The 12865-nt window shown below is 36.8% G+C and overlaps 1 protein-coding gene across 1 annotated transcript in view; it reads left to right on the forward strand.

Annotated features, from left to right (window-relative positions):
- LOC111059886 (protein PTCD3 homolog, mitochondrial) overlaps nucleotides 1–12865 on the forward strand; it is a 28106-nt gene that overhangs the window by 415 nt on the left and 14826 nt on the right. Inside the window, exons 2-6 of the mRNA XM_039419411.1 lie at nucleotides 1183–1300; nucleotides 2031–2228; nucleotides 5717–5846; nucleotides 7942–8083; nucleotides 11831–12062. Of these exons, the coding sequence (XP_039275345.1) occupies nucleotides 1183–1300; nucleotides 2031–2228; nucleotides 5717–5846; nucleotides 7942–8083; nucleotides 11831–12062 (820 nt within the window). The remainder of the gene's footprint in view (nucleotides 1–1182; nucleotides 1301–2030; nucleotides 2229–5716; nucleotides 5847–7941; nucleotides 8084–11830; nucleotides 12063–12865) is intronic.

Genomic DNA, 12865 nt, shown 5'->3' on the forward strand with positions numbered 1-12865 from the left:
TCATCTTTGCTCCAGGTCCAGGTGATATTAGGTATCGTTTGATAATTAATGTCTTATAAAACTACAATTCCGTCTTCAATAGAAGATTTTTAGAACTACACACTGCTTGTAAGCGTGCCTGTGAATAGGCTAGGAACCAGTGAGTTTCGTGAGAAGGAGAAAAAAATCTCTGAGAGGGCACTCTGTGAGATATTATGAGTCTGATAGTCTACTCCCTGAATGAAGAGGCAATACAGTGCTTTTCTGACAACTCCATGGCTGAGCTACCATCTTGATAAAATATCCAATTTCTCGACCGATGACCAGGCCTGGGTAGATAGCGCCAGTCAAAACATTTTCAACCTGAAAAATAAACAGACCCTACTTCTTGAACACAATGGCAGTGTCACTGGTCAAAATTATCATCATAACAAAAGTCATTGATATTAAAAAGTGTCTTCTCAATCAGCCACTTAGACAAGGAAGACCTGAAGCCACTGGACGTGTCCTCACCGGATGTGGTAAGTGGTTAAACACCCTCAGCGCTACCTAGCAATGGGAAACAGTCCCTCGCCCTCGACAAGCGAGATCTTAGTTGTTTTTGTCAAGTTTTTACGTTTTGTCGCAATCTATCCAGCAAGTGCTGGTCATGGATGAAGACTACTGAATTCCAGATTTCTTAGAATCTTGTCATCCACATACTCACATGTGTAACTTATTTTTACCTTATATATAAATATCCATCAACTTATCAACAGTTGAGTACTACCAAGGGCCAGGTTCCGAGCTTGGGATTTAGCTAAGTTGTAGACTTTGAACAGCTGACGTCAGAAAATTGGCTTCCCAAAACGGGGCGTAGTCGCAGTTTATATGATGATCTTTATTTAATAATTTTAGATGATTAGAAACGTTTTTCCTTGACAAAATGAAACATTCCTAAATAATTCAAAATTATTGAAACTTTACACTATTTTCTCTTTATTTTATTTTGTGTTCAATTTTCTAGTTTTCCGAAATTCAATTTAAACGTGGACTGCGACTGTGCCCCGTTTCGGAAAGCCAATTTTCTGATTCCAGCTGTTTAAAGTCTAGATCTAAATCCTTAGCTCGGAAACCGGGCTCTGAATAGATGAGTGAGAATAGTATGTCATTTAAAACTCACATATATTACATATTTCTGAAAATAATGCAATGTATTTTCAGATGTTGCCGCCCACACTCTGTACTTCAGGCAGTGAGAAGCCAGAAATATTCCGTTCAAGCTGATCCAGAGATAGTAATTCCCAAAAGAATTCATAGAGGTCCTACAGATATTCTGAGAGTAAGTAGATTATAAGTGCTCTATTTGTATTTTCATGTTAGAATTTTAGAAATCGTTTAGTAAATTCAGGATTAAGTTTACGAGTTATAGCTTTTTGGTTGAGAAATTAATTACTTGAAATTTAGTTGAACTCATTTAAGTTTTTCATCTCAGAAATTGAATGTTTCACTCTTCATGTTATTTCTTTGCTATGATATTTCCTCGTAAATATTGCCTTCTGCATAGATAGGTAATCAAATGATTACATCATTGTTAAAACCCAAAATCTCAAAATAAAAATTTCTGATACCTAAGGGTTGATATTTTAAAATTGAATTCAAATCTCAAAGACACAGTTGCACAAAAGTCTCATGAAATTTAATAGGAATCGACGGTGAAACGGCAAGAGAATCAATAAATAGAAGTAGAAACCTATTTAATTAGCACAAATTAGTGCAAAATACTTTTGCCTTGGGCCCGGTTGTACAACAGCCGGTAAAATTTTAACCGTGATTAATTTCAAGAGAACCAATCAGAGAAGGCCTTTCTGATAAGACGGCTTCTCTGATTGGCTCTCGTAGAATAAATCTCGGTTAAAATCTAACCGGCTGTTGTGCAACCGGCACCAAGTCTCACAACTTACCAGTAAATTGTTATTTTTTCAATTAAATACAATGAAGGAAATTTATCATGTATTTGTAATACTTATCTATTAATATGTGAATGCAATAATTTTATTCCTTGTACACAGGCGCTAGCAAATACTGTGAATACGGATTACACAGCGCCTCAATACAAATACCACGATGACCCTTATCTGATACCCATGTCTAATTATGCCAAGCGTAGCTACGCCCTATCTCAAGAGTCTGGCAAGAAAGCGGCAAAATGGATTCTACAGGAACATGCCGATCTATTCCAGCATAGAGTTGCTGATCCACCCATTGAGGTATTCCATTTAAAACTTTCTTAGTCTTATTACCTTATTACCGCTACGTTTCCGTTGACCAGTTGTCGCTGGATAGGTTGTGTAAATGGGCCATATGAATAAAGTTGAGCATTTGCTTCATTTTCTATGAATAAACGTGAGCAAAACCTTTTGCTCATGCTCATCAAAAAAATAGTTTGAGCATTTGCTCAAAAGTAAAAGCTTATTCTCAAAATTATATGAATAAACTAGAGCATTTGCTCAACTTTTGAAGCAAATGCTTCAAAAAAGGTGAGTCTAGTCTAGAGCAGCTTATCACCTTTTGCTCATAGTAAAATGGCTCAACTAATTTGTATGAGGAAGAGGAATCTATACCAGATACGATCACAACCAATAGTTGAGAACTATAAAACTCTTTCAAGATTCAACAATGATATATATCATCATTATACCTACAAAAGAATACAAAAGATAGCTTACCTGATATAAATTATAGCCATCACAAAATTGAAAATGGGCATTTAAGAATATGAGAGCGTAGACGATTATAAGAAGCTATTGGTATTATAAGAATATGCTGAAGATTATTATAGAGATGACATTTTTTCACGCTATTATTTCAAAATTTTAAACTCATCTAACCTAAAACTCTATTCATAAATAGAAAACAGAGCAGACGACGCAAACACAAGCTGTGCCCCCCACGGTATATAGAAGAAGACGGTAAGTATCACGCGCATGATTGTGCTAAATTTCCGGTGTAGCTGACGTCATTTTATATCCAATCATCTGCTTTTAACAAATAAGTTTCATAAATTGCCAATAGGTGTTGGAAAAAACCTCGGTTGGTGGCGATGACACAATATAGCTGGCTGGCCACTGCGCACACTTTTCGTGACCCCTACCGTTCCATCTAAATACCGTGGTGCCCCCTATTTGCATATTTAGCGCTTCCGTGAGCTATAAAAACAAAGTAAGGCTTCAAAAGCGAATCAGCTGATGAAAAATCTTTAAAGTACGTGAGCATTTGCTCCAGAGTTCAGAAGCGTAAGGTAAGAGTAAAAGGTGAAGCTTATTCATATAAAAATGAGCAAATACTTTTGCTTCTACCTCTTGCTCATGAGCAAAACCTTATGCTCCATGCTCTTGCTCATGAGCATTTGCTCTGGTTTTATTAATATGGGCCAGTGTTTTTCTTAGGCCTTATTTTAGATCAGTGGACGTCCTCAGTCCCCTCGTCATGTATGAACTCTTCCACAGAGTATAGTGGCTTGGATGCCAGCCTCCATCTCATCGTTCTCTTGAAGGCAGAAGACCCCAGCCTTCTAATCTCCTCAGGCAGAAGATTGAAGAGCTTCAGCGCCAACATTGGAAATGATCCCTGAGTCCTTGAATCCCTGAGTCTTAGGCTCGGTTTCTAGGACACTCATTAAATCAAATGGACCATCAAATCTGTTTGATAGTTCGTTAGATTTAGTGTTTGTCTTTAATCCTAAGTCTTTTAATCCTAAACTCTTTTAGAATTCGTATAGTCTTGAATTTATTGATCTACAACTTCTTTTTTGAACAAGTTTCTATCACTAAAGGGGTATGATCACATTGGAAGCGTGTATGTGCAGGTGCATGTCAGATCGTGCATGAGCCAAGAAACAAAATCTGGAAAGAGCAATTGAAACACGTTGTGACTTGTCTCTAGCTGCTCACACTGAACGCAACCAGCAAGTGCACGCGTTCAGTGTGAGTGTTCACATTACTCTTTCCAGATTTTGTTTCTCATCAGCGCGCTTGGTCATGCATGACCACGCACGCGTGCGCTTGCACATGAACGCATCCAATGTGATCATATCCTAAGGATGACTTACAAACAATTTTCGGCATGTCTGCTGGCTTTATATATCTGCATCACTTTTGAGTTCATCCACATCATGGTTCAATGCCACTGAGAAAATGAACACAAGTTGAACTATCCAGGCTGCTGTGATGAATTAGGGCCAAGACCCGGTTTCACCAACCTTGATCAAATATAGCCTAGCCATGGTCAATTAGACCATAGTCAAAATTTGACCACTCGTTCAAACATACAACTGTTCCACCAACCTCGGTATTGATCAAAACTCCGTCGGTAAAATCTGAACATGGTCAACTCTTGTAGCTGTACTTTTCTGAAGTTGGCCAACATGTTTGCTGGCTTGCTATCGGCTACATCTGATTTTTATGGATGGAAATTACTGAGATATTGCAAATTTTCAAATGCTAATGAATTAATAATTATTATTAAACGAAAATCCAAATTAAATTCTGTAATATAGTTAATATAGTAACACCCCATGATATTTAATATCAGTTTCGCTGCTCATATTCAGAGGGTAATTTGCGCTGAATGCTCTTTTTACTTTACCGTCAGGCCGTCAAAAATTCAGATTACTGTACTTTTTTCTGTAAGCACTGTACTGATCTTTCTTCATATTCATTATTTCGGAGCGGGTCCCCTGGGCCCCCTTCTTATATACGCCCCTGGCACAGACGTGTTGTATAGTCACACATCTACATTAATTTATAATAATATTTCAAATATGTATTCAATTGAATACTTTCGTACAAAGAGATTTACAAATCACCATCATTTTTGACAATTTTTCACGATCAAAAGAACATTCCAATTCTAATGAGATACATTGAAGCAGCAAGGTTGATCTAAGGATTGAATAATATAGGCCTACTGTGTAATAAAAGAGCAAAGCAAATATTTTTCAAAATCTTCCTTTATTTTCTATACTATAATAATTTACTAATTAAAAGATTCCGAGAACAAACCTAATAAATAACTTACTAGAACTAAATTCAATCGCACTAAAAACTTTGAAATTTTTCATTGCGTCAAAAACATATGGAAACCTACAAACAAGCAAGGAAATTGATCGAAACCAGTTTTTGACCGTGTTCAAATAATTTGATCGCCCGTTCGGCGGCAGTCAAACTAAACTATTGGTTTGACCGTGGTTAAACTTAACTGGTGTTGGTGAAACTAATTATTTTTTATTTGACCAGCTGATAGACTTTAACCATGTTCAAATGCCTTGACCAAGGTTGGTGAAACGGGGCGTGAGTGTTTTTCAGGTGTTTTTGCGGTGGACGACTAGGCAGGGCAGGAAAATCTCCAATTGGCTGATTATCAGCTGATTGGGTTGGCGTTCGGGAATCAGCTGATAATCAACCAATCGGAGAGATTCCTGCCTGCCTACTCGTCCACCGCCAGTGCAAGAACGCTTCATATGCATTGGCCCTAATTTACATTAATTTATAATTCATTGAATTGAATTTTAAGTTATTGCAGTTCAATTAGTAGACTAGATTTTCATCACCTCATAATTTTGCTAGCTTGAAATGTTGGAAACATGCCCTTGTAATTTACTATATTCTAGGAACATCAACTCTCGCAACATTAAGACTCTCTTTCAAGATATACTCTAATCAAAATTCATAAATTATTTGTTTCTTCTTCCAACAAGGTATTCTATCCGAAGAATGTATATACTGAAGAAAGTGAAGTGGAGTTGGAAGACCTGAAAAATGCAATTGATCATATGGAAGTTTCCGACTCTATTCTTGTATTCAATCTCCTCAAACAGAAAAATGTTGGTGAGTATGTAACAGTTTGAAATTTGGGTGCATGATTAGCATTACTTGTGTAATGCTACTTTTCAACTTTCTAGATTATTCCTATCAATTTTTTGATCAAAATTACTAATTGTCATTTGTGCAACAGAAATAATTCGTTTTACGGAATTTGGAACTCCTCATTCAACTGGCTTCAATCGTCCTTCAAGATTTGAACATCGTTAGTAGTAGAGCACAGAAGAGTAAAACATATTAATTTGACTAAATTTATCCACTTTATCCTATTGTATCACAATGGAAGCTGTAAATTATTTTTCCAATAACAATCACACCCATATAACTCAAGTCCTAAGGAATTTGCATTTATTTATTTAGCGTATGTCAGATACAAAACACATATAAAGCTAATGAGTCTCAAATGTCTACATATTATACACTATATATTTTCAATTCTTTGAGATGTTGTGTAGTTTTCGGTCAGGAGATCATAAGTTTGTCTGACCGCCATCATTTGCTAGTCCATTTAGTGTTACCCAATGTGCACTATGGAGGCGAACTAGCAAATAAGGAATTTGCATTAACCGATTTACAGGATGGGGCAGAACCGATTGACGAGTTTGGAAGGGTTATAAGTGAAGAACCGTTCAACTTAGAAAAACCTTTTTAATGGGTTCAATTCAGTTTGAAATCTAGTTTTTATTGTTAATTTTTTTTTGGAAATTATATCAGCTAAATGGCAGCCATAAGCAGCAGTACACTGATGTAGCGTATTTTTGAACTTTTAGAACGCATTTTGGTACACTGTGATTGGTAAGGCTCTTCTCTGATTCGCTCCTTTAGTTCTTCCAAGGTGTGTGAGCGATCTTTGGAAACTTTATTTTTGAGTTAATCTCGTACAAATCGTATATGCTTAAATCGGGTGAGCGTGCTGGCCATAATTCTTCAAGAATGGCAACATCACCATCATTGTCACCTCCCAGCGTTATGTGACAATGCTACAAACGATTCTGCGCCTCAAATTGGAAGAACTTGCTGAGGAACATGACTTGGGAGAAATATGGTTCGGCTACAGCCCACACAGGGCGCATTTCAATGAATGTGTTGAGACAAATTTTCCCAGGGTGGCTTATCTTACTAAGGGTGGACTTGAGGTGGCCGGCACGCTCACCTGAATTAAACATATGCGTTTTTTTCTATGGTGTTGAATCAAAAATAAAGTTTTTAAAGATCGCCCACACACCTTGGAAGAACTAAAGGAGCGAATCAGAGAAGAGATCTGGCCTTACTAATCGCAGTGTGCCAAAATGCGTTTTAAAACTTCAAAAATACGCTACATTAGTATATGGCTGCTTATGGCCGCCATTTAACTGATATAATTTCCGAAAAATTAACAATAAAAACTATATTTCAAACTGAATTGAACCCATTTATGCTAGGGCCACACGAGCGCACAAAGTGCGTCCGTTGCAACTTACTATTTGACGTTCGTTGTAGAAATACATAGAAGTGAATTGGTGACAACAAACGAAAGTCGTAACACGACAACACAAGTAACGGAAGTCGTATTTTATAAGGTGATTTATGAACTGCGCAGAAATGCTACAACGCACGTCGAGACATGAAAAAGTTATTGCTCCGTCTGGTTCCATTGCGTAAAGCCAACTGACGTTGACGCACCACACTCAACGCTTGTGTGGTGTCATTGGCGACGGCCGCAAAAAGTAAGTTGCAACGGACGCACTTTGTGCGCTCGTGTGGCCCTAGCCTAAAGAGTTTTTTTGTTTTTTGGCTAGCCTAAAAGTTGAACGGTTCAGTATTTATAACTCTTCCAAACTCGTCAATCGGCTATGCCCCACCCTGTAGAACACCTCATTTTATTGTAGTAATGGCAACCATAAGTTTTAAATCTTCCAAATAATTCATATTTAGGCCTATCATACGTTGAACATGAACCTCTTCAATTTCAATAGCAAACTACAGAAGAGCAAAATATGATATAGCTTTGACTATTCTCAATTGAAATGTGTAGAGTTCTGAATTGGCTTAGGTTAGGTCGAATCATTTCAGCCGTCATTCGTTTCTTTCAAATAAATTTAATATTTTCAATTGTCAACAGATTTACCCAGGGAAGTGCTTCAGGATCTCCTGGAACTGATTTGCTTCTACAATGAGGCAGACAAAGAGGAAGAGAACCTGATTGAAGAGCGCTGGTACAAACAGGGAATTGCTGATCGTAGTACGCAGCGCAAAACATGGAAGTAAGTTGGTTTGTAATTTCTATAAAGAGAATTTGTTGTTGATTTCAATGCCCTTTCATATTTTTCTATCAGTTGTTGAGTAGGTTTATCACAGATTTGTGACATGGAGGTACTGAGTTCGATCCCAGGTCAATATTATTGAATACGATACAATATATTGAACTCTTCCATAATGAAATAGAAACACAATGGCTCAGTTGCACAAAAGCCTGTTTACTTTTAAGTTAATCATGATTTAATTCTACAAGAGCCAATCAGAGAAGGTTTTTCTGAGAAGAAGAATTCATTTATTCAAGTTTGAATATTACTAATTTTTTTCTTGATATAAATGTCATAATCAGAGAAGGTTTTTCTGAGAAGAAGGCTTCTCTGATTGGTTCTCGTGGCATTTAATCGGGATTAAAAGTTAACAGACTTCTGTGCAACCGGGGGAATATGTTTTATTTTCTACTGGAAATGTTCTAGTTTTATAAAACCAGGGTTTTAATCTAAGACATATTTAGTTGAAGGTTGAGAAGTTGAATTTCATTAACTAAAGATGATGCCTTGAATATCGAGACCCTGAGTTTTGTAAATAAATCTAGTAGAAAAGACAACATATTATTGTGTTTAATATAAATAGAAATAAAAATCTCAGTGCCTTTGAATTTTTTTTGAATTATTCTATCACAACATGTTTCAACATTCATGCCATTTTTAATTGATTTGAAGTAAATACTGCTGGAAGATTCTTATTTTTGATTATATGTTTGTGTATTCATATGGTTTTATGAACTAGGACTGTAAATTTTGGATTCAAATTTGCATGATTCTATCAAAAATGGGGTTATTGGTGTCTAATTGAATTAAGTTTATTATTTTATTAAGTTTATTACATTGTGTTTAAGTATTATAGTTGTTTGTGTAAAACAACATTCATTGTTTTATATTGATTTATTTTGTAAACCTATTCAAGATTTAATATTACTAACTTTTTTCTTGATACAAATGTCATTACCTCTCATCAACCAAAAACTTTTAAGTGCCTCTTCTATGTGGTTATGAATGTTTTAGAAAACCATTTACTACTCATTTTATGAATGTTACGCCATTAATACAAGCTCTCGATTTAAGCTCATCAACTCTAATATTTGTTTTTGAATTAATTGAATATAGCGTGATGTCTTCAAGTGGTATGCGCTGTCCTAGCTAACTTATAATATCAGGTGTTTCAAAATGAATGACACCAAGCTCACAGTCACGAGTTATATAATAATATCAAATCAAAGAGAAACTTAATCAGTTCTTCATAATAGCCTAAAAGTGTTCCATGTGATCACCATTTGTCACTTGGAACATTTCAAGATGATATACGAGTTCTTCCCAAAGTTTGATGATAGATGCAAAAACTTTTTCAGTCCTTTTTCTTAATTCGGGAGTGGAGGTACAGATTATTTAAAGGTGCGTACAGATATACGCGCCTCCAACACGCTCCGCAATCGCTCCGATCATGAACGTCACGGGAGATGTTAGCTCTTCTCGCGTTCCACTCTTGCTCCCCGGTCGATCATTAATCGCTCTGCTCGAGTGACGTTCGATTGCGGAGCAGAGCGAAAGTCTGTACGCACCTTAGGACACACAGTCCTAAATAAACCCCCCAAATATAGAGATCACATGGCGTTAGGTCAGATGACCATAGATGCCATGTGAAATAAGCCCTTTCATTTAGTCCCTTACGACCAAATCAAGGTACTGTTATGCCAGTAATGCGGCGCACCAATTTGTTGGAAGATGATGTTCTCTGGTTCACCATGTGTCAGTTGAGGGAAGAGCCATGCTGTAAAGTATCCAGATAAGAAGTACCAGTTACAGTCGCTTCACAAAAAAACGTATAATTTCCACGAGGATGCGATACAAAAAATGCTTAAAACGTCCTCAAGTACTTGAAAATAACACTGCTGTCAAAAACAAAACTGGTTGATTTCCTCTTTCATTGCTGTATGACGTGGGGCTGTAAGTTTCATGTCTTCTTCTTCTGGCTTTACAGCTCGATGTGAGCTTTAGCACAGAGAAAAAATAGCGTAAGTAGATATCCCATGGTATAGGGCGTTCATGTCGCAACTTTTACTGTTATCTCAAGCTGATTGTCCACGTAGTTCTTTCCTGTGAAGCTTTATGACGCTGATAGTCTCTCATATTGTGCCGTTCATACACTCTTACCCGGTCAAAACAGTAAAAATCGACAATAATCGGCTTGAGATAACAGTAAAAGTTGCAACATAAACGCACTATACCATTGGATATCTACTTACGCTATTGTTTCTCTGTGCTAAAGCTCACATCGAGCTGTAAAGCCAGAAGAAGAAAACATGAAGCTTACAGCCCCAAGTCATACAGCAAATGAAAGAGGATATCAAACATTTTTGTTTTTGATAGCAGTGTTGTTTCTAAGTACTTGAGCACGTTTTAAGCATATTTTGTACCACATCCTCGTAGAAATTATATGTTTTTTTTTACCATGGGATATCTACTAATGCTATTGTTTCTCTATGGCTTTAGCCTCTCGCACGAGAGCCCTCCACACATCACGGTCACATGCCTTTCGTCTCCATGCTCTTATCCCCATCTTCTGGAGATCATCCTCCACTCCATCGGTTGCGTGGTCTCCCCTGTCGTCTTCTGCCTTCCATCCTGGCCTTATAAATTGCTCTTGGCATTCGATGTTCTACCATTCTCTCAACATGACCAGCCCAGCGCAATCTTTGTGGTTTGATAAAACGGACCACATTCTCACCTCCAAGAATTTCATTTCTTTGTTCGATATTCTTCTCCACACTCCATTGTCGTTGACACCCCCATAATGCGCCTGATAATTTTTCTTTCAAAAAAATCTTAGTTTAGAGGCATCAACAGCAGTGACATTCCATGTTTCTGAGCCATAAGTGATTATTGGTCGGATCAGCGTTTTGTAAATTTTCAGTTTGGTTGCCCTAGATAGAGACCGAGAGGTGATCAATTTAATTAGGCATAATATGCTCGATTGCCAGCTATTACTCTCTGCTTTATATAATAATAAATAATACATGGTGTTTCAGAGAAACGGGAAATTTTGAAAGTTAAATAATTTCAAGTAAAACAAATATTTAAATAAAGTTTTTCATATCATTCAATATTAAAAATAATGCCATTTTAGAGTAAATAATACCATAACATTCATTTTTTGAAGATGACATCTTGCAGGTATTTTCCTTTTCTACGCAAACATTCCTGTAGTCTCTCCATCACTTTGTCCATGCATGGTTTGACGTAACAATACAACTGGAATTTGAAATCGCTTCTCGAATCTTGGCTTTCAATTCTTCCGTTTTTGTAGAATTGAAAACCAAGATTCGAGAATCGATTTCAAATTCCAGTTGTAATGTTACGTCAAACCATGCATGGAAAATGTGATGGAGAGACTACAGGAATGTTTGCGTAGAAAAGGACCATACCTGCAAGATGTCATCTTCAAAAAATGAATGTTATGGTATTATTTACTCTAAAATGGCATTATTTTTAATATTGAATGATATGAAAAACTTTATTTAAATATTTGTTTTACTTGAAATTATTCAACTTTCAAAATTTCACGTTTCTCTGAAACACTCTGTTTTATAACATGTTGAAACTTCGTCATTCATCAAAATGAAACACTCGCCATATTAAATAACAGGTAGATTTGAAATTGTATTTTTGAGCTAAACAGTGTTGAATTTCGTAATTTCTCAGGGACAACAACATAGCCGAGTCAATATTCCAAAGCCTGGACCCTCCAGACAGCAAGTCGTATTCGGCCATTATTTCCGGTATGACCTCCCACGGCCAGCTGGAAGTGGCTTGGAGGTATTTCGAGCAGGCCAAATCGCAAGGCGTCACTCTGTCATCTGGTGTCTACAATGGACTCATTCGAAATGCCATCTTCGTCAAGGAGGACTGTGAGGCCAGATGGGCCTTGATTATGGTTAGTCATCACAGATATTTACTCTTTTTCATAAAAAAGACGACAGAATGCTTTTAAGATAGGCATTCTACCTTTAATGTACGTCATATTTCACTAATAACTATGGAGTTTCACTGTGTGCGATTTATATTTTTTGATTTGCTGAAGATGTTAATAAATTCAATTGTAATGGTTTTATTGACCGAGCGAAGTGAGGTCTAAGGCCGGCCACAGAGCTCGACCGACCGTCAGTACGTCAGTAGCGCTTGTCTTTTCCATTGATATTCGATGTATCCGTATAGAGCAGGACTGACGGCACGCATGAGCACGGTCAGGACCATGCGTTTTATACAGCATACGAAGACCATCGGTCGAGCTCGTGCGCATCCGTTCCATCGGTCGACTGACGCGCTATTGAGCCAAATAGAAGCTTTGAGAGCTGTACTGATCAGTAGCCTGATCGCAACATAATCAATGATGAATTAATTCAATTAATAGTGTCATATTATAATTCAGAGTTTATCTATACATTTCTTCAATCATTTCTAAATTTTTTATTGAAAAAATCATATATTATTAATATTATCTACATTTATTTGATCCTTAGCTCAAAGTGACTGCAAGTATTCCCAATGGTGATACTAGAAATAACACATCAAATTTTCTGATGGACATTCTGAGGTAGTTGAAAAATGTATCATCATCCCCAAGCAATGATGCATATAATAGTTCCTTTGAAGTGCTATATAAAAATTCCCTTTGAAGTGCTCTTTAGGCGACCATCTGTTGAACTTTTAATCTTTAGTTTTCGAAGATAATAAGCT

Source organism: Nilaparvata lugens, chromosome 1 (assembly GCF_014356525.2).
Source record: "Nilaparvata lugens isolate BPH chromosome 1, ASM1435652v1, whole genome shotgun sequence".
Taxonomy (NCBI): Eukaryota; Metazoa; Arthropoda; class Insecta; order Hemiptera; family Delphacidae; genus Nilaparvata; species Nilaparvata lugens.